General features: G+C 43.5%; 1 protein-coding gene across 1 annotated transcript in view; it reads left to right on the top strand.

Annotated features, from left to right (window-relative positions):
- The window catches only part of MPG (N-methylpurine DNA glycosylase), a 45,224-nt gene that overhangs the window by 5,139 nt on the left and 16,943 nt on the right, over positions 1–23,142 (top strand). The window contains exons 2-3 of the mRNA XM_067551188.1: positions 8,778–9,018; positions 12,298–12,502. Coding sequence (XP_067407289.1) covers positions 8,794–9,018; positions 12,298–12,502 — 430 coding nt within the window. The 5' untranslated portion in view covers positions 8,778–8,793. The remainder of the gene's footprint in view (positions 1–8,777; positions 9,019–12,297; positions 12,503–23,142) is intronic.

Below are 23,142 nucleotides of genomic sequence, written 5' to 3'. Positions count from 1 at the left end.
GGTGGAGTTTGGGCTGGGATAGGGGAGGAGGAGAGAGGGGAATTTACCTGGTGCAGCATTGCAGCATAGTGATTGGTGCTCCTCTGTCCAGATGTCTTAGAGATCAACTCAGTGCCTGCTCTCAGCCAGTTGTCCCCCTGCCACCTCCAGCTTTGTCTGCCTACTTGCCAGAATTGTTGCTTTACATTTTCTGTGCCTTCTAACTCTTGTAAGATTGGTAAGAGTCCTAATGGAAACAGAAGTGTGGGACCCTCTGTCTCTCAACTTGTCTCCCTCTACTATAGCATATGGGCATCCTGCTTTGGTCTGGCTGGCAAAGAAGTTTTAGCAGAAGCCTCTCTCTGTGCAGAGCTGTGAGAGAAAGGCAGGTCTGGTTGTTGCAGAGAGGAGTTGAGATTCTCCCTGACCCCTCAGATCCTGGGCTATGGGTGACAGAGTGATTTTGTATGTTAGGTGAGAAAATGGGTGATTGATTTTGCTTGAGCAGCTGAATTCATGATGGAAGAGGAACATAAGAATGGCCTTAGTGGGTAAAATCAATGGTCCTTCTAGCCCAGGATCGTATCTTCTGACAGCAGCCACTGCTAGGTGGTTCAGAGGGATTGAACAGAACAGAGCAACTACTGAGTAATCCATCCCTTGTTGTTCAGTCTCAGCTTCTGACAGAGGCATAGGCACATCTGGGGAATGATGTTGCCTCCTTGAGCATCTTGGCTAATAGCCATTGGTGGACCTATCCTCCATGAACTTATTCAATTCTTTTTTGAACCTAGTTATACTTTTGGCCTTCATGGCATCCCTTGTCGATGATTTCCACAGGTTGACTATGCATTGGGTGAAATACTTCCTTTTGTTTGTTTTAAATGTGCTGCCTGTTAATTTAATTGTGTGATCCCAGGTTCCTGTGTTATGTAAAGGGGTAAATAACACTTCGTTATTCACTTTCTCCACACCATTCATGATTTTATATCTGTTATACTGCCCCTTAATCATCTCTTTTCCAGGCTGAAAAGTCCTAGTCCTTTAAATCTCTCCTTGTATGACAGCTCTTCCATATCCCTAATCATTTTTGTTTTCCTTCTCTATGTCTGTTCCAATTCTAATATATTTCTGTGGAGATAGGGTGCCCTGAACTGCATATAATAACTGCATGCAGTATTCAAGGTGTGGATTTACCATGGATTTATGTAGTGGCATTATGATTTTTTTGTTTGTTTTATAATCTGTCCTTTTCTTAATGGTTCCTAACATTGTGGATAGCTATTTTGACTGCAACTGCACATTAAGTGGATATTTTCAGAGAACTGTTCACAGTGACTCCAAAATTTTTGTTGAGTGGTGAAAGCTAATTTAGACCCCATCATTTTGTATGTATAGTTGGGATTATGTTTTCCAATGTGCAATACTTTGCATTAGTTATCATTGAATTTCAGCTGCCATTTTGTTGCCCAGTCAACCAGTTTTGTGAGATTTCTTCTAACTCTTTGCAGTCTACTTTGATTTTAACTATTTTGAGTAATGTAGTATTATTTGCATACTTTGCCACCTCATTGTTTAGCCCATTTTCTAGATCCTTTATGAATACATTGAACCACACTGGTCCCAGTACAGCTCCTTGGGGAACCCCCGCTATTTATATCTCTTCACTCTGAAAACTGACTATTTATTTCTATCTTCTATTTCCTATCTTTTAACCAGTTACTGATCCATGAGAGGACCTTCCTTCTTATCCCATGACGGATTACTTTGCTTAAGAGCCTTTGGTGTGGGACCTTGTCAAAGGCTTTCTGAAAGTCCAAGTACACTATATCCACTAGATCACTCTTATCCATGTTTGTTGACTCCTGAAAGAATTCTAATATATCAGTGAGGCATGATTTTCCTTTACAAAAGCCATGTTGACTCTTCCCCAACAAATTGTGTCTATCTATATGTCTGATAATTCTGTTTACTATAATTTTAACCAATTTGCCTTGTATTGAAGTTAGGCTTACTGGTCTGTTATTGCCTGGATTACCTCTGGAGCCCCTTTAAAAAATCAGTGTTATATTAATTATCCTCCCGTCATCTGGTACAGAGGCTGATTTAAGTGACAGATTATATACCACAGTTAATAGTTTTGCAGTTTCATATTTCAGTTCCTTTAGAACTGTTGGGTGAATTTGTTCCAAAACCACCTATCTGGGATAGTTCCCCACCCCAAGCCATTCTTTTAGGTGACAAATCTGAGGATCTCCCTCACATTCTTTGCAGTGAAGATTGATGCAAAGAGTTCATTTAGCTTCTCCACAAGAGTCTTCTCTTCCTTGAGTGCTCTTTTAACATCCTGAACGTCCAGTGGCCCCACTGATTGTTTGGCAGGCTGCCTGCTTCTGATATACTTAAAAAAAAATTTGCTGTTAGTTTGTCTTTTGAAAGTTGCTCTTCAAATTCTTTTTGGTTTGCCTAATTATACTTTTACATTTGACTTGCCAGAATTTGTTTTCTATTTTCCTCAGGAGAATTTGACTTCCAATTTTTAAAAGATGCCTATTTGCCTCTAGTTGCCTCTTTTACTCTGTTTAGCCATGCTGGCATTGTTTTGGTCCTCTTGCAAATTTTTTTTATTAGGGGTATACATTTAATTTGTGCCTGTAGAAGATCCCCTGTAGGGAGTGGCACCAGTGGCTCTCTCTGTGTCAATCTCCGAGGGAGGCCATACCTCCCGGCACCTACACCCTTCGGGGAGTCCAAATTAAAGGGGCTGCCTCCGGCCCTTAGTAGGGTGAACCTTGGTTTCAGGCTGCTCCTTCGGGGTAATAATCTCTTGTCCTCACAGGGTGGGCATACAGTCTATGGCCCAGCCCTCAGCCAGGGATGGGCTGGCAGTGGGAAACAGCCTTCAGCAGGGTGAGGCAATAGTCTTGGGCCTAGCCCCCTGGCAGGGCAGGCCAGCAAGGGGGAAAAGCAGTCTCTAGCCCCAGAGGGGTGAGGAAACAGTGTCAGGCCTAGCCCTCTAGCAGGGCAGGCTGGCAGTGGAGAAGAACAGTCTCTAGCCCCAGAGGGGCAAGGAAATGGTCCAAAGCCCAGCCCTTAGGCAGGGCAGGGCAGGCAGAAGGGAAGCAGTCTCTAGCCCTCAGTAGGGCGAGTATCTAGTCCACACTCAGCCCTTCGGTGGGGCGTGGCAGGCAGCAAGGGACAGACTTTGGCCCTCAGCAGGCAATCACTCCTAGGTCAGGGTAGGAAGGGGTGAGGGGAATGCAGGCCCACCTGTCTCCACTGTGTCCCAGTCCAGAGCCCGGTCAGTGACAGGGTGTCCCGTCAGTGGGGCTCCGGCTGAAACATGGTGACTCAGAGCGAGTGCAAGCTCAGCCGGACTGTAGTCGGCTTCCCTGGGCTACTTCCTCCCACCCTCTCCCTAGAGTACCTAGTCTCCTGAGCCGTACCCTGGTTCCTCGTCCCTTGATGACAGGTCTGGGAACTGTTTGGGGTCATCTGCAGAGGGCAGTTCCTCTAGGTCCCAGGGTCCATGTGTCCCTTCTGGCTCACTGGGGGTTGGCAGCTCGGGTAGTTCCTCCAGGTCCTCAAGGCCCAAGGCAGTAGGCAGCTCCAGCAGCCTTTCATCTGGGTTATAGGATCCAGAGGTCTCCTCCAGCTCATCTGGTTCAGGCAGCTCCTCCAGATCTTCAGGGCCCTACGCCGTGGGTAGCTCCAGCAGCCTCTCCTCTGGGTAGTGGTCAGGTGCAGCCATAGGCTCGGGCACCAAGGGAGAGGCATCTTTCTCCCTTGGCCACTGGGGTCTGTCTGAGTGGGCGGGCCTGGTTTTTATAGGCCTACCCCCACCTACCTGCTTCCAGTCAGGTGCTGTACTCCTGGTTTCCAATCCCCAGGGGGGTTTGGTTCTCCCTCGGTGTCAATGTCCAAGGGAGGCCACACCTCCTGGCTACAGTGCCTCTGTTATGGTGTTTTTAAAAGGTTTCCATGCAGCTTGCAGGCATTTCACTCTTGTGACTGTACCTTTTAATTTCTATTTAACTATCTTAGTCGTTTTTGTGGTGTTGCCCTTTTTTAAATTAAATGCTACTGTGGTGGGCTTTGGTATTCACCCCACTCAAGGATGTTAAATGTATTACATTATAGTTGCTAATTATTGAGTGGTTCATCTATATTAACTTCTTAGACCAGATCCTGTGCACCACTTAGGACTAAATCAAGAATTGCCTCTCCCTTCGTGGGTTTCAGGACTAGCTGCTCCAAGAAGCAGTTATTAATGCTGTTTAGAAATTTTACCTCTGCATCCTGTCCTGAGGTGATACGTACCCAATAACATGGGAATAATTGAAATCTCCCGTTGTTGTTGTTGTTTTTCTATTTTTGTAGCCTTTTTAATCTCTCTCAGCATCTGACAATCACTATCACCATGATAGTCAGATGATCGATAGCATATTACTACTGCTATACACATATTATGCAAGCATGGAATTTATGTCCATAGAGATTCTATAGTAAAGTTTGATTCAATTAAGATTCTTACTATATTTGATTCTGTGCTTTCTTTCACATATAGTGCCACTCCCTCACTAGCATGACTTACTCAGTTATTTCTCTTTATTTTGTACCCAGGTAATTACCATATCCCATTGATTAGAATCATAGAATATTAGAGTTGGAAGGGACCTCAGGAGGTCATCTAGTCCAACCCCCTGCTCAAAGCAGGACTAACCTCAGCTATATCATCCCAGCCAGGGCTTTGTCAAGCCTCAGCTTAAAAACCTCTAAGGATGGAGATTCCACCACCTCCCTAGTTAACCCATTCCAGTGCTTCACCACCCTCCTAGTGAAAAACTTTTTCCTAATGTCCAACCTAGACCTCCCCCCCTGTAACTTGAGACTGTTGCTCCTTGTTCTGTCATCTGCCACCACCGAGAACAGCCTAGCCCCATCCTCCCTGGAACTCCCTTTCAGGTAGTTAAAGGCCGCTATCAAATCCCCCCTCATTCTTCTCTTTTGCAGACTAAACAAGCCCAGTTTCCTCAGCCTCTCCTCATAAGTCCTGTGCTCCAGCCCCTTAATCATTTTTGTTGCCCTCCGCTGTACTCTCTCCAACTTGTCCACATCCTTTTTGTAGTGGGGGGCCCAAAACTGGACACAGTATTCTAAATGCAGCCGCACCAATGCCGAATAGAGGGGAAATCACTTCCCGCGACCTGCTGGCCATGCCCCTCTTAATGCAGCCCAATATGCTATTAGCCTTTTTGGCAACCAGGGCACACTGCTGACTCGTATCCAGCTTTTTATCCACTGTTACCCCCAGGTCCTTTTCTGCAGAACTGCTGCCTCGCTCGTGGGTCCCCAGTCTATAGCTGTGCATGGGATTCTTTCTTCCTAAGTGGAGGACTCTGCACTTGTCTTTGTTGAACCTCATGAGATTTCTTTTGGCCCAATCCTCCAGTTTGTTTAGGTCCTTCTGTATCCTTTCCCTACCTTCCAGGGTATCTACCACTCCCCCCAGCTTAGTGTCATCCGCAAACTTGCTGAGGGTGCAATCTATCCCATCCTACAGATCATTAATTAGCATCATTCCACCAAGATTCTGTGATGCCTGTTATATCAATATCCTCATTTTAATACCAGGCATTCAAGTTCACCCATCTTAGTATTTAGACTTCTACATTTGTATACACGCACCTATAAAATTTGTCAATATTTAGTTGCCTGCCTTCATGTGTTGTAATTGAATGGGACTTTTTTCATTTTATTGTTTCTCTTCTATGCTTACATGTACTTTATAAACTTCTATCATTTCTGCTTTACTAGGGTATATAGACTCCCTTAATAGATCCTCCCCTAAGAGGGGTGGTGTCTGTCCAACCCATGTGCTCCTCTGCACTTGTCTGCTTTCCCCCAGCGCTTAGTTTAAAAACTTCTCTATGAACTTCCTAATTTTATGTGCCAGCAATCTGGTTCCATTTTGGTTTAGGTGGAGCCCATCCTTCCTCTAGACTAGGCTCCTCTTTTAACCACTTCATGTTTGCTTTCTACTAAAGACACATACAGGAATGGGTGAGGAGCCTGCTGTTGCTGCTGCAACCTGCACTGGTGAGCCATTGCTATGTGAAACTGCTGAAAGGACTCTTCTGGCTCTGTAGTTGGCGAAGGCCTTCATGCCAGTAATGAATGCTTCTCTTCCTTTTTAAATGCTCTGGCAGGAGCCACCTGTGAATGCATCCTGGTTAGAATAACTGGAGAAGGCTAGGAGTGTGCTAGCAGCAGCAATATATGTTCAGAACGTGGGCTCCACTGGGCATGTCAAGTGCTGCGCAATATCAATCCTTTTATGTATGTGCTATTTGACCTGTCTGTCATTACAGCTGAAAGTACACTAAATAGCTTCCTGTGTATTTCGCAGCAGCCCCTATGAGGGAAGTCTGCTGTGACACAGAGCCCCCAGTGCGTTCTCTGGGGGCGTTCAGTGTGCTGTCATTTACCCCTTGATTCTTTCCTTTCTGTCTTCTCACAGCCCGGGCTTCATAATTTCTTAATTGATCTTTTTTCAGAATGTTCAACAATTTGTAATTAACTCGACTTCTTGCAGTGAAATCTGTGTTAGTAAACACTGTTTAATTCTCATTGGCTGCTCTTAGAGTGGTGGATAACTGGCCTTTTACAGGTTTTAGGCTTTTTCAAAGACATATAACACACAGGTAGAATTTTCTTGTTTAGGTTATTTAATGAAATGCAAATGAAAAACCCTACTTTGACTAAAATTTCTGGAGTCGCCAACAGTCTCGAATTAGAGAAGATGGCGCCCTTTGCTTGCCAAACAAGTGCTTGATAACTGATGAACTTAGAGCAAACTAGCATGCCTCCTATTCTGTGTTCAGTGCATGTTTCCCCTCCGTACATAGACACCAACAAGCAGGAAGAAAAAGGGAAGGGGTGGGGGTTTTTCAAGGCTTCTTAAATGGGATCAACATTTCATTAATCCCTTTTCTTTAAAGAGGCAGTCACACAGTTTCCATCAAATACTTGTTTGTAACAAGCAATTCACATAAGACAAGTTTGCCATAGTGTTTGTTCTCTCCTGACCATTGGGTACTAATCCAATCACTAGCATCCTCGGCTGCCATTTAGCTTTAGTGCTGCAGTTCAGCATGCTGCACAAGACCACTTGACCCTCCCCGGTACGTACTCGCTTGTGTAGCCTGTGTTGTTGCCCATGCCACGGCATCCTCACAGCTATTTTTAGCCAGCTAGCTAGAGTGCAGCTAGTGTGAGTACATCTACAGGAGCTGCCCTTTACACGCACTGCTGCAGTGTAGATCTACTCATAAAACTGCTGTTTTCGCATGCTCACAGCCTCCTAAAAGTTTCCCCCTTGTGACTGGAGCTTTCTTAGCTTGGTCACAGAAAATAATTTTGAGATGGCTTGATTTTGGCTTTTGAGGCATTTTATGTTACTGGAGCGTGGGAAAAATGCATTTATTTAATCATTTCCAATATTCTTTTGTACACTAATATCTCAAAAATGAATGAGTAAAGACCTCCTCTAAACTTTGCATGTAAATAGCCCTTACCGGAGAGATGATCTTTTACTAGCTTTGGAGGGGAACATTTCACACTAAAAGTTGTAAATTGCTTCTGAGCATAGTGAGTGGTTGTATTTTAACAAAGCCCTGCCCCCTTTTCTGACATTCCAATATACAGATTCACAGCCTTACTTGACAGGCCCAAGGGAACTGTCACACTGAAACACACACAGTTCTCCAAAAGACCCCTTCTCGGTTCTTGCTGGCCTCTGCTTTTCCAAATGTGCCTTGTAGTAAAAAGCTTGTACAGCAGCAAAGATGAACCCACTGTTTTTTCCTTGGTGAGAGATGTGAACTTTGCTTCCCAGCACCCATGTCATATTAGTACTTAATGTAGATATTTAAGTGCTTTATACAGGTGAGTAATTATCCCCGTTTTACAGGCATTGAAACTGTGGCACAAAGAGTGGGATAGTGACTTGCTGAAGCTCGCACACCAAGTCAGTGGCAGAACCAGAAAAAGTCCTCCGGTCTCCTGATTCCCAATTCCATGTGCTGTTCATTGGAGCACACTGCCACTCATCTCACTGATGTGTAAACTTTCAGAAGTTATTTTGGACCACACTAAGGCAGTTCTAATGGAAGTCCTGATGCAAGCACGTCTACAGCAGGTGTGCTACCACAGTGCCTGCTATAATCCAGTATGTTTAGACTAGATTAGTTTGTTAGTGTGAAAAATGTCATCTTACTCAACTGATCTGTGCTCTGTGTGTGTTCTGAGCCTTCTCTGCTCACTTTATTGTCTTAACTGTTTCTCTTTGCTGCTGTGAGTCCTGCTGAGCCAGCGCAGGTCTTGAAATGGCTGTTAGAGGCTTCTCTGGTTTGTGTATCATGAACAGAATTGTTAACTAAGTTCTGGTTGCATAATCTTTGTTACAGGTTGTTTTCAGGGCTGGCAGCTGGAAATGTTTTTTACTTGTAAGTGTAGCAGATTTGATTTGATTTGGATTCCTTAAAAGATGAAAAACTGCAGAGCCGCCTGCTGCTATTTTACAAACGCTTGTCAGAGCAGAGCCCAACTTTGCATTGTTGGACTTATCCGCTTGTAAGTGTGTAACCTGGTTATGGACTGTATCAAGTTTGTCCAATCAATTAGTGCTTTTCTATTCGTTTGGATAAAAGGATTTATGTAAATAAAAGCTCACCATCATGGAAATTAGTTCCTGTAAATATATACAAAGAGCAATTTTTTTATTTATTTTTTTTTAGATTACCATTTTCCAGAATGATGCCAAGAAAAAGAAAACGGTTAACTCAATTAAATGCTGTCCAAAGTAAACCCGGCTTCTCTCCAGCTGACACCTCTGGGAGCCTAATAGTTGTTCTTGATGGGAATTCCTCTCCAGTAAGCAGCAAATACTTCAGTGAAGAGACGAGGATGTCTTCCCGGCTAGGGACAGACTTTTTCAACCAACCCTGCATCAGCCTAGCTAAGTCATTTCTAGGACAGGTAATTGACATAAGAACTCATGTCTGTGTGATCAGGTTTACACACCAGGTAATAAGTTGTTGAACCATAACTGCATCCTTTTACTGGGTTTTAATTCCAAAGCGCTCTGCTGTTACAGGAAATATGGGCTCGCTCCTGTTCTTGGTGAAATAATTGGGACTTTTGGGAACAGGGTTGGGCCCATTTTGGTTACATGAGCAGAACCAGTCTTTTATCAGGTCAATTTTCTATTGCATTTTGCATTAAACCTATCTTGAAGCTTATTTTCTAATCTGGTTTACTCACTGAAATGGGATTGGTGACTGATTCAGGACCATTATTCTTGTAATAGGTATTCTTGTATGTTGGCTTTGTATTTTCCTTGGCTGTGTGGCCTAGTAGATAGGGCACTGGACCAGGACTCAGGAGACCTGGGTTCTGTTCCCAGCTTTGCCACTGGCCTGCTGGGTGATCTTGGGCAAGTTATTTCCCTTCATGTGTCTTAGTTTCCATATGTGTAAAATGATGATAATGATACTGACCTCCTTTGTAAAGCACTGTGAGATCTATGGATGAATAGCGCTATATAAGGGCTAGGGATTATTTTTATGATATAATATGTAGGCATAATTACTTCTCTGAAAACTCAATCTACCTCTCTAGACTTGGTGCCTTCTTTCCTGCTGCCTTGTATGCTTGGAACAGCCTCCCACTTAATATATGCCAAGCTCTATCCTCTTGCCTTCTTCAGAGGCAAATATTGCCTCTTTCTTTGCACATGTGAAGGGTTTTGACTGAAGCTGAATCAGCATGGGTCGATCCTACAGAAAAGGCAAGTTACATGATTTCACCCTTCCTTGTGCACCACTTAATTGTGTTCCATCGGGGATCCGCTTGTACTAGTACATAATGTGTTTTGGGGGGCAGGCCCTGGGTGTCACAGGGGCAGGACTGTTGGATCTTTGACTGTGCACATCCATCAGATGTTCTGTACTCGTAGGCAGTGGGATGAGCACAGGAGCCCTGAGGCTGTGATTGCAGCTGCATAGTATCTTCGTGGCCTTCCCCCTGAGGTACAAGAAATCCCCATTACATGGCTCAGTTAAATCAGTTATGTACTTTAGCCAAGAATTAGCCCTTAAACCTCTAAAATCCCACTTATTCTTGAAGTACCCCTGTGGTCTCAAGCTTGTGTGTTCCAGCTCTGTATTGTCTTGTGTTTTGCCTGCTATCCCTTTTTGGAATTTAAAAAAGAAAAGTTGTTATGGAAACATTTTTGTCAGCCTTAGATTTTGTAAAAGCTTTGGATTTTGTCTTACCAAGCCTAAAATTGGGCCATACTTAGCCTGACAGTAACTCTTTAAAATGCATTTGGTCATAGTAGTATGCACCATCAACCGGACACACAAACCTATGCAGAATAGAATACACCATAGGATACTTTGCATATGTTCTAGTGAATGAGGACATTTTACCAGTTAAGATAGTTAAGGGCATTTGCTTATTTTTCCACTAGGAGAAACTTGTCTTTATTCCACTTCAGTGAATTTTTTTTTGCTGTAATGGAGGACAAAATGCAGACCGAGTTTACCAATTATCAGTGGAAGAGGGATATGTGTCTTGAGTGGCTTCCTTTGAGTACATTTGGGATAGTTGAGAAATCAAGGAAATGGCTGTGTGAATCTTAAAACCCCAATTTGATCCTCACCATTTCATTTGTTTAAAAGAGAAGGTCAGCCATGTGTGTCTGATGCTTCTGGAGCTTTTAAAAGCTGACTTTCATTATTCTGTGTGGTTATGTTCACAGATCATAACTTTAGATTGTCCAAAAAACTGGTATGTTTCCAAAGCCTTTCTGTGCCTATTCGGTGACTGAAAATGGTAAAAATGGTTTCACTGATGGTGTTGATAACTTGGGAGTTGTTATAAGCAAATTCTAAAATGCAACAATTGTAGCATCTGATGCAGACTTCTGGCAAATCCATTCCTTGATCAGTCCAACAATTGTTTTAGCAATCCAGTGCAAACATCTGGCAGGAATTAAGCTCTCTGCTTATTGAGGATCGTTCCAAAACCACTTGTTTTTAAATATGGGAGTGCAGAATGTAGTATAATTAAACAGAGAGTTTGTGCTTTAACAAAGCTATGTTAAAGTATTTAATAAACACATTAAATAAAACAAGATGTCTGGAAACAACATTAGGCCAAACCACAAAAAACAGGGTGTATGGCTTTTACTTATGTTTTGTTTCTCTCAAATTCTTTTCACCATTCTCTATATCTCCACCTACACTGAATTATTTACCTAAGGGCCAGTAGCGAGGAGCCTGTTTTAACAGTGAAGTTTTGTCAGTGCTTCTTATTAAAGAAAATTCTGTTTTCCTGACGCTGGTGCCCAGGCTCTTCTTGCTGCATGTTATGTAGTGTGGAGAATAGAAAAATATCATTAATGTGATGATTATTTTATACTGTTTATGATTGTATCCAGCTGGGAATCAGGACTTATTAGTCCTGCTAAGACTGTGTCCAATGAGAAAGTTATTTCATCATGTTTTTGTCATATTTTCCTCTGAATTAAATAAAATGCATTTAATGTTGTGCTAGAGTGATTTACAGTCAGTGTCAGTGACTTAACAGGTGGCACTCTTTGCTTCAGCCAATAAACATGTTGGGTGGAACACAAAAACAAGTTGGCAGGCTGGAAAGAATGACCTTATTTTATGCCTATCTAGCATCATAAATTTGTACTGTATTATACAGACACATTGAGACACTTTAAAAATGGAACTCCAGCATTTTGATAGGTAAATGATCAAGCGACTGGATACTTGGACTGAGGCATGGCACAGAATGTATTCTGAAAGAGCCCTCCTTGGTTTGCAAAGCATTCTATGGGAGATGATGGAGAAGCGCCCATTATGCTATGTCATTTTCCCTGACACTGTTTCTGTACTTCTCATGCTTTTTCCAGTGACTTATAGTGGGCAATGTCTACACTACAGGGAATATTCTGGCACAGTTATGTTGATGTTGATGTAGCCAGCGTAGCCTTGTAGTATAGGTGCAGCCTACACCAGTGGATGGGGTGTTCAGTTGTAGGAAAGCTAGCTCTTCAAACAAAATTTGCTTCTGTCAATATAGCTGCATCTATATTGAGGATTAGATCAGCATAGCTGCATGTGTCGGGGGGGGGGGAAGGCGAGTTTCCTTCACACCCCTCACTGATGTAGCTATGTTGACCTAACTAAAGGGTTCCTTACACTGTGAGTCTCTAACACACACTTTTGACCTGTCTTTCAGATTTTAGTTCATAAACTTCCTGATGGCAGAGAACTCCGGGGAAGGATTGTGGAAACAGAGGCTTATCTGGGTGGGGAAGATGAAGCTTCCCATTCAAAGGGTGGGAAGCAAACTGCAAGAAATGCAGCAATGTTCATGAAACCAGGAACCCTGTATGTGTATCAGATCTATGGGATTTATTTCTGCATGAATGTTTCTAGCAAAGGTAAGTGAGAACTCAATAGTTACAGTGATTACAGCATGAGATGCTTCCGTAGTGCAGATATTTTTCATACTTGCCATGTCTCAATCGTTTATGAGCTTCATATATACTCTTAGTCTGTAAAAACAGTTGCTACCATCACCCTTGCCTCCCCCTTTCCTTTGTGACTCGGTGCTTCTGCCCATGACTCTATAGCTAAAAACAACACTGGAGGATGTGGCCCCTTTCAATTTAATGTTGCCATTGGCAACTAGTGAGTATTATACAGATGTTACAGGCAGGGCCTGTCTCTTACTATGTGTTATGTATAGGATCTACCACAATGGGGACCCGATATAAGCTGAGGCCTCTAGGCAGTACTGGAATACAGATAATAAGGTTTGAGTCTCTAAGATAGAATTCCTAAACTTTTCTTAGGATGAATTTAGAAAATTCTCAATGCTGGTATCTTGAGGTGTGTAACCTCTGTGCTAGACAACATTGAAGGTGGTTCTTGGTAAATTTGTTTTCACACTTACGAGGACACAATGTAGCATGATCTATAGATTATGTATTAATTATGTTGATTACTGAAGAATTCTCAGTTATCGTTTTGAGGGTTGACAGGTTCTTGTCCCAAGATCAGGCTCAATATAAATAAAATTATTATATAGTTGGGAACCCCGATGTGCACAGTTGCAACACTTACTATAGGAACTCATCTATATTTACAATAATTTATTAATACATTTAGCAGGCACAAACACTCTAACCCAGTAAGGTGGATAGACATAATACAGAATGTACATCTGAACATTCATATATATACTCACAGCGTCCTTTGCAGAATAATCTGAAATGTTAGACTTTATCTTCCTCATCACCTCCCCCATCATCATTAGCGGACATCATCCTGGCACCTCCCAAGGGCTACATCTCTCTCTCCTCCCGCACACAGGCTGGAATACAGCTTTTATAATACGTTACACTGATGCCATTATGTCTAATGTATAGTCAGTAGGGGGTTTGCCCCTCTTCCTTATTTGTATTTCCTCACCCTACCAATGTTGAGGTGTCATTCTCCTATAAGTTAGTATGTTAATGACTTATTATCATATACGTCAATCTGTTGCCATGGCGCTCTTGTGGTCAGACATTTGCGGATGTTCTATCCAAAAGGTGGTGTTAGCTCATTTTCCTGTGGTTGGCTGGTGTCATTATGGACAATATTCCCCCTCATACTCTATTTCCAGTTCCCCAAAATGTAGGAATAACCATTAGGTCATTGATCTGTGCCAAAGTTCATAGGCCTCAAGCCTTATGCTAATTGTTGAAGCCAGTGTCTTGTAGGATACAAGCCTGTAGGTTTCCTGTACAGTAGAATCTCAGAGTTACAAACACCTCAAGAATGGAGGTTGTTTGTAACTCTGAACAAAACATTCTTCTTGTTCTTTCAGAAGTTTACAACTGAACATTGACTTAATATAGCTTTGAAATTTTACGATGCAGAAGAAAAATGCTATTTTTAACCATCTTAATTTAAATGAAACAAGCACAGAAACAGTTTCCTTACCTTGTCAAATCTTTTTTTAAACTTTCCCTTTATTTTTGTAGTGGTTTACGTTTAACACACTACTGTATTGTGTTTACTTTTTCTTTTTTATTTATTTCTGCTGCTGCCTGATTACCTACTTTTGGTTCCAAATGAGGTGTGTGGTTGACCGGTCAGTTCGTAACTCTGATGTTTGTAACTCTCAGGTTCTACTGTATTTACTGCTGAATATAATAAAGGCAGAATGTAATGAAGGCAAAGCAGTGAATATAATAAAGGCAAGCCAGCCCTATGGGCAACAAATCCTCATATCTGGTGGAATGATGGGTAAATCTGGTGTCTCCTGCCCAAATCATGAAGAGCTGCAGCTGTTGGAAAATAAAAAGGACTGTGACATTTCCGAGTCCTTGCCTTGATTTACCTTAAAAGAAAACGCCATTATTTTTGAAAAACTTCAAACTTGTTTAATTGTTTTTAAAGATAATTAAACTGTCAGTCCTATAATCTATTTTATTCACACAAAGCAAAATTAATAAGGCATCTGAAAGCTGCTTATTTAGGAAGAAGCATGACAGATTGACTGAAGTAAACACCCTGCACTTCAGTGATATTAGGAAGCACTCCTCAGTGGACCTGGACCTGGAGTTGATGTGAAGGACTTCACATTATATTGAAACTTATCTGAAAATATCCTTCCACGCCTCCCACTGTTATTCATTGACATGCAGAAAAGAATTTCCTTCCGTCTTACTTTGTCTCACTTCCTGCCAGAGTGGCAGTTTGTTTGGAATAAAGTTATGGGTTACTAAAGACCAGCCTAAAATTGCAATAGGCATTTATTAGAGGAACTATTTATTTTATTTGGGAATTGTCAGATAATGATTTTTTAATGTTTTGCATCTTTGCAAAAAAAAATTTAAAATAAATCACTTGCATTTTCCTAAGGAGGAAGCAAATGTTCATAGTACAAGTGACCATGAATCACCTAATGTCAATCTTTGGAAACCAGCCAGACAGAAAGACAGTGTCGGGTTAAAACCGTAGGGGAAGAACCAGTGCATCTCTCATGGCTGTTCCAGGAGGAATCTTATATTCCTGAATGGAGCAGTCTGGATTATGTTGAACCAGCACATGTGAATTTCATTAAGATGTTTCTGTCGAGTCTGTCCAGATTATAAAAGGCAGAGTGTTTCCTTAGCCAGGATGGAATTTATACAGCTTGAAATATTGTTAATAATCTTCTGTTAAAACAACAATCTTCTGTGCTTAAATTGAGTCCCTTGAAATGAAAGACATTGGCTCTGTCAGCAACTTTTCCTCAAATACCTGTGTTCAGGCTTATTGGAAGAGATGATCTGTGTGTGGTCTGTTTATATATTCACTGGGGTTGTTTTTGTTTTAAGACAAAAACTTGTTCTCATCAGTAGTCCTACAGATAACACGGGATTTGCAAGAACAAGTTTACCCCTTGTGAGCTGCTCTTCATTGTACATCTGAGTCTTGTATTTGAGCTGAGAGCATCAGGAGGTGGGTTTGTGAAGCATTTGATACAGATACATACATGTCAGGACATGTAAAGAACAGGTAGGCAGAGTCTGTTTGTACAGATTGCTTTGCCCCTGTATACGTTTCCAAGGACCTGTCTACATTTAGGAAATGTCCCTGTGGGACTGCACTGATGTCATTGTACTATGGTAGACATCCGGTATTGGTGCAGAAGCAGCTGTGATGCTTTCTTGGGGTGTCCAGGGCTGAGAGTCACTGTTTATTATTGAAGATAAAGATTTAAGAGATACTGAGAAAGGATAATGGAAACAGAAATGGTTACATGTAAAACAAAAGATATAATACACTCCTTAGAGTCTAGATTTACCTTTAGCTGGCTGAAATCCTTATCTAAAGCAGTTTCTCTCCTAAAGCTTCTGCCTAGCATCACCATCCCACATGAGTGGGATCCACCATTCATGAAAGTTGTCCTTTTTGCTCCCTCAGTGATGGATAACCAAAATACCTGCTGTGGCCCCCAGTTATAGTCCAGGAAAAGTTTGAAATGCCCTCCATTGTTTGTTCTTCAGTGTGCTGACCCTCAGGGTGACTTCACGTCCTCATGTTGACTTGGAATGCAAATGTAGGTCTTGTGTGTTTGGCTTACAATGTTTACAATGCAGCAGAGACAGGGATCGGTGGATGACTATGGTTTATCTGGCAGAAAAGCTGTTTGCCAACTTTACCTTTTTACATAGTTTAAAACATATTTTAGTAGGTACACAATTCCTTACACACCATCTGTACATACATCTTTCATCACTGATAATGGCTCGTGTGTCACCAGCTTCATTTGATACCTTACAAGACACTATTTATGGATAAATACCATGAAAGCAATGTGTTGAATAGTGAGTTTCGGGCCTGATAGGAATTGCTGACAGAGCAGTGAATCTTTTGCCAATTGGCATCACTGGCCTCTGTGTCGTAGCAGCTCAATCCAGTAATATACCGAAGGGAGCAGAACTGGTGTTAGTCCCACTTTGAGTGCTGGTCCTTATGTATGTATTCCACAAGTGGGTACACATGCACACCAAGCTCCTGAGGTTTCTGGCAAGTAGTGTCCGCTGGTCTGTGCCTGTTTAGTTCTTGTCATGCTCTGAACCAAGAGTGTAAAGGTCCATTCGGACTGATGCCTTTTCAGTTTCTTCTTACTGCTGTGTGGCCTGAGTCAGAGTCCTCTATGTCCACAGATTTCTCCAGGCTTCTTCTGGTTCAAACCTGTAAATATATTCGTATAGTTAGTGTAACTTAGGTATGTCTACACTAGAAACACTACAGCGGCACAGCTGCTGCACTGTAGCTGCACCGCTGTAGCGCAGATGCTTACTACAGTGACAGGAGGCCTTCTTCCAACTCCATAGTAAATTCGTCTCTCCGAGATGCAGTAGCTAGGTTGATGGAAGATTTCTTCCATTGACCTAGAGGTATCTTATTGGGGCTTAGGTCAGCTTAATTACATTGCACAGGTTGTGTAATTTTTCATAGCCCTGTGTGATGTAACTTCTCTCTGTGGACAAAGACTATGCCCAGAGTCTAGGGTTTAAGAACTGCATCTCCTGTCCCCACTCTTCTCTGTGAGCAGTGAGCACGAATGCTGCCTCTGTTGTCTGGGAGAAACCCATATCTCAGCTAAGGGCAGTATTTGCTGCTCATTTCCTTCTCGACCCTGTGAGGTGCACGCACTGTGGCTAAGAAAAAAATCTTATGGAGAAGGCTATAAGACCTCAGTCTGTTCCAGACCAGGGAGACCCCCGCATACATCAGCCTCAACTAACGAGCAACATGCCTCCGAGCAGGAGCTCAGGAGTGGAAGCCAGAGCTGCTAAACCCAAAGAGTCATCTTCCAGGGCATCTCAGAGAGTAAAGGGTGCTCCTGTAAGTATAAAGACAGATCTCCTTCCAGGTCTGTGTCCACGTCGGACGAGTCCTCACATGCAGTCCTAAGCACTTAGGCTCACTTAAATCCTCCATTCATGAGGGCAAGGCATGAAGGAGAAAGGATCTGCTGGAACCAATTTCAGCTCTGATTCTTAAGCCTAAGGATCAGCATCTATTTACACCCTCTGAGAGCTCCTAAGTAGACTCTTCAAGGGTGCTGACCAATCACCGTAAAGACCTGCCATCAACAAGGACTGTGGATGCACAAGATCTGTCTGTCATGACTACTTGCACATCATGAATTCCTGGACAAACTGAAACTTACACCTCACCAGGGGATATCTTCACCCTACCTTATCCTTATTTTTCTCTTCTTTTGGGTCTGACCAGAGAGATTGTGACACCAGAAAGGGAAACTATCTTGAGAAGAGGGGAATGTTCCCTTCTTCATTCCATAGACTGGAGCTTTCAGCTACTGGTACTGATGGCTCCGCCAGTCAAGCTGGAACCAGCTTTCTCTTTGCAGAAGTCAAGAGACTCCAAAAGTTCCTTCATCTCCATGAAGGGAGGTGACTCAAGAAAGAGACTCAAGAAAATCATGGTCTGTCTTCCAGCTACATATGACTATTAAAGGGACCAAAGCTACCTAAAGCTGTGGGATCCCTCTCAACCAGCTGACCCTTTGTATTGGCCCTATGGGGCCCTTGGGATTCATATGTCAGACATTCCAGTTCTGTCCGTCAGTCCCACTATACCTCCATCAGACTGGATCTGCAGGTACCACCGGTAAAGATGGATGTTTCTTTGTTCTCAGTAGATGAGGCAATTGCCCCATCTTTGCCATCCCTGCCTGATGACTACAGATTCTGCAAAGAGTGGTGAATAATCTCCAGATTCCACTAAAGGAGGTGCAAGATACTCAACACTGATTCATTTAAAATTTTACAACCTTCTGAGCCCAATAGAATGGCTGCCCTTTCAGTAAACAAGGCCATCATGTAACCAACAAGGGTAGTATGGCACAATCCGACTGCCTGCACTCCCATGCTGAAAATGCTGAGGCACCATTTCGTACCAGCCAAAGGAGCGGAGTTCTTATTCACACAGAGCACCCAACTCCTTGGTGTTGCAAGAAATGTCTAGATTACAGCATCCCAAGGCTACACCAGCAGACAAGGGCTCTGAACAACTTGCCCTTTTAGGGAGGAAGGTGTTTTCTGCTGCGAGTCTTCAATTCCATATTGCTAACTAACAAGTCTTTTTAGCAAAATATAATTTCAGCAATTACTTCAAGATCTTGGATTTCAAGGACAAAATCCTTGAAGAGGACAGGGCCCAAATCCAGGCCCTCATTGAGGAAAGCAAACTAATGGCCAAAACATCCCATCAAGCCAGTGGCGTATGGAGGGTCTCTAGCGCCTAGTGGCCAAGCTTACATTTGTGCCCACCCCCCAAGCCTTGCCCTCCCACGCAAGGTAGGAGGGGTCCTGGCGCTATCCCCCAGCTGCCCCGGGGAGGGGAAGTCTGTACCTGCGATGGGAGGGGGGATGTGAGGCGTGGGGGGGAGCACAATGCAGGCTTGGCTCCATCGCCCTCTCCCTCCCCATAGTCCCCCCCTTTCTGCAGTCCCCCCCCCCACACTTACCTGGCATGAGGTTCTGCCTCTCCCATTGCAGTCCTGTGCCAGCCTGGGGAGTGGCGCCCCTCACTCACCACCACTCCAGCCTGGCACCGGCTCAGATGGGCGGCCTAACCCTCCCCAGCCTGGGTGGAGGGTGCTGGGTCAGCCCTTCACAACGGGCGGGGAGTGTAGCAGGCTGAGGGGGTGGCTGTTCCTGTTTCTGCATGCCCCTCCCCCCTGTGTTGTGAAGGGCCTGCCTGGCTCCCCTCTCTCCTAGGCTGGGCGGTGAGGCCGCCCCATCTGAGCCGGCACTGGGCTATGTGGCTGGAGCAGCAAGTAAGTGCACTCCAGGCCAGCCTTTCATGATGCGCGGGGGTTGGGGAGCGCAGGAGACTCTGTGCCACTCAGAGCCTCCTGTGCCCCTGGGCCCCTGCATGTTGTGAAGGGCCAGCCAGCTGCCTGGCGCCTCCCAACCGGCCAGCACCCCCCCACCCCTCTTCGGTACACCACTGCATCAAGCTGCAGTGGATGCAGCTGACACTGCATCAGGGGTGGGGTGGAATAGCCATGGGCATAATGATGATGTGTGCGTCTTGGCTGCACTCCTTAGGGTTCCCTAGGAAGGTTCAAAATACCACAGAGGACTTGCCTTTTTGATTAATTTATATGAGAAGAAAACTGACAAGTCTCTACATTCATTGAAAAACAACCCTCTGCTCCCTGCACATTTACACTCCAGCCTTGAAGAGAAAACACCATAAACAGGTATACAAGCCAAGCTCTCCTTCTCAACCATTCTACTACCAGTGCTCATTCGAACCACCACACAAATGCCAGAGGATGCAGAGACCTAGGTATATAGCTCCTTCTACCACAACTGCAGTTACTCAACCCCATCCACCATCTAAGGGTTTTTGATTGGACAAGCAAGCACTACCTATCCTTATTGATGCTATCCACTACTGACCCTCCCCAATCTTTGGTGGCTGCCTCACCATCTTTACACACAACTGGAGGGCAATTACACCAGGCAAGTGAGTACTAGAATATCTGCAGTAGATGATTTCTAAAGAGCTCTTGGCCCCTCTTCAGGGACCAGTGTCACAAGGAGATTCTCCATCAGGAGGCAGATTCCCTCTTCTAATGAGGGACCATAGAATAAGTGCCTCCTCAGCACCAAGGGAAAGGTTTATTCACCATACTTTCTAGTCCCAAGAAACACAGAGGAGATCCATTCTCAATCTTTGGCAATTAAACATTTTTATTTGCAAATCAAAATTCTGAATGGTTACACTGGTAGGAGAGTGATCTGAGAGCACTCATGACTGATCTGTCTTACACTATTTTTCATAAAGAGAAGGTTTCCCTTCACCTGAAATTCATCCCAAAAATAATTTCTGAATTAAACATAAATCAATCTATCCACTTACAGGTAGGTATTCTTCCCAAAACCTCTTGCTTCCAAAGAGAGAGGAGACTTCACCTCTGGATGTCAAATGAGCTCTGGCATTCTACCTGCGAAGGACAAAATGGAAAGAAAATCACCACGGTTAATTGTTGCTACAGTGGAGTGGTTGTGGTGAGAGGCATTATCTGCTCAGAGACTCTCTAAGTGGATCTCCACCTGCATCATTCTGCATTACCAATTAACATGTTTTCCTTCCCTGGATGGGGTGGGAGCCCATTCCACTTGACTAGAGCACAAGCCACTTCAGCAGTATCTCTCTGAGAGGTATATTATGAACATCTGTAGAGTGGCTACCTGCAGCTCCATTCATACTTTCATGTATGTGCTTTAATTCAAGCCTTCTCTGCAGATGCAGCTGTTGGGACTACAGTATTACAAGCATCTGTACCAACTACATCCTTGCACTACCCTCCTGTTTAAATACTGCTTATCAATTACCCACATGTGGAATACACATAGGGACCAGCACTCAAAGAAGAAATGGAAGTTGCTGATTTGTAACTGGAGGTTCATTTGAGATGTGTGGTCCCCTATCTGTATTCCATTATCCACACTCCATCCCCTCTGCTTTGAATTCTTCTGATTTACGGTAAGAGAGGAGCTGGAGAGGCATTGGTCTGCACTGTCGCTTATATCCTCAGTTCAGAGCGCAAGGAGAACTGTCCAGGCGTGGACCCATAGACACTGCTTGTTTGACATCTCCGATCTCAGTCACATAGTGGGTATGCATACTCACATGTGGAATACAGATAGACCACACATCTCAATGAGCCTCCAGTTACAGGTCAGTAACCTAAATTTTGTGTCGGCATGTACATCTACAGCATTAGGGGCTTGCACTAGTGTTACTATATCAGTGTAGCTAAACCGGTGCAGATTTGATTATGTAGACAGGGCCTGAATTTCAGCAAGAATCCAGAGTGTCAAACATTCTGGTCTTACTTCAGCCAGTCAGTCACAGGATGGTGGAAGAAATCCCCTTTTATAGGGAGAATTGCTTTTTAAGACACAAGGCAGATGTATTGGGTTTCCTGGATACATGACAGGATGTGGTACTGCTTTTCCTGTGACCTTCACCTGGCCATGTTATAAGAAAAAGCAGTGAGGAACTAATCCATCACTGAGAGGTACATGAAGTATGGTGTTTCTACACTGCCAACTCTACTACATGGGAGAATCGTACTACAACATGATAATGCTTCAGTCATTCATAAAACATTGGTCTTGCCTGGGGAGATGGGACTAAACTGTGTTACGACATGATCCCTTGATGTGGTAAATCTGGTAGTGCAGGCAGGTTCTAAATTAGCTATGCAGAAAGTGAAGTCATTTGGATTTGTACCCTGGGCAATGAGTCTAGCTAAAGAAGGATTTCATGAGAAGCCCATTACAGACCACATTTGCAGGGAGTTTAGTCCTTTTCTTCTTCAAAGGCAAGCAGGGATCATCAAAGCTGATATCTGATGGTATAGAACTAACTGTGGACTGTAGCAATAGAGCATGACATTAGATGCTACTAGAAATTTCCATAACAGCGAGGGCCAAAGGCCTCAGTCAAGAGCCAGGACCCCACTGTGCTGGGTGCGGGACTGACAGAGAGAGACACTGTGCTCCAAAGATAAACAAGGCAGATAAAACATGGAAGGGGAAATAGGTGTAGAGAGGGGAAGGAATTTGACCAGGGTTGCACAGTAAGTTAGTGACTGAGTTTGGAATAGAACAGTGAGCCACATCCTCTCCTTTATGCTGAAAGGAGTATTTTTGGAGGAAAATCTGATCAATCCAATTCCCCATCTTGTCCTTGTACGTCACTCTGTGTCTCTGCAGGGGGTGTTTCTATGCGGCTATCCTATCCATCCCATCTTCTGGTATGACATCCTCATGCATGAAGGATATGTGTGTTCTGTTTAAAGTCCCTTGGTTGGTCACTCAGTCTTTAGCATCTTAACGTTTTCCAGCAAGGGTTTGGGGGAGTTGGGCATGTTTAGCTGATTTTCATGCAGAAAGGTAGTCTTGAGATCTACACTTCCCCTAGAGGGCTCAAGGTTTTCCCATCCCTAAAGGATTCAGTTCTAAGCTCTTGACATTGACAGCAGACAACCTTTGAACTGACAGATTCAGGAATGTGTAGGCAGACAGCGAGTCATACTTCTGCTTCTGTGCTAAAATATATACAAATATAGTAACTAGAGACAGAATAAGAGCTGAAATAACAAAACAAATGAAACTGAGTTCACACAGGGCTTTCATGATCAGCTCTAGAGAAAGGCAGCATTGCTAATTTTTAAGAGAGTGCTAAAAATGTCAATAACCTTAAATCCACTCGGCTGTTTCAACATCATGACTTTGTTACTGTTAAAGCTGAAGCACATTTGGGAGCCAAGCAGCTGCTAAGATGCATGACTGGAAAAGCAGGCAGTAGGCCAGTGGAAGACAAGGAAAAACAATACACAGAGTTCTTTGGTGAGCTGTGTACAGCTTTTCATTGTCACGTTCGAGGAAAACGTTTGCCTTGTGTTCCTAGAGAGGGTTGACACCCAATCTGCAAAACATGATCCATGGAATAATTAGCGTGTTTGTTTAAAGTATTAAATGAA

The sequence above is a fragment of the Emydura macquarii genome, unplaced genomic scaffold (assembly GCF_026122565.2).
Source record: "Emydura macquarii macquarii isolate MOO-44397 ecotype Brisbane River unplaced genomic scaffold, CSIRO-AGI_Emac_v2 contig_1348, whole genome shotgun sequence".
Taxonomy (NCBI): Eukaryota; Metazoa; Chordata; order Testudines; family Chelidae; genus Emydura; species Emydura macquarii.
Note: the sequence above shows the minus strand (reverse complement) of the source record. Positions and strands in the feature narration are given on the sequence as shown.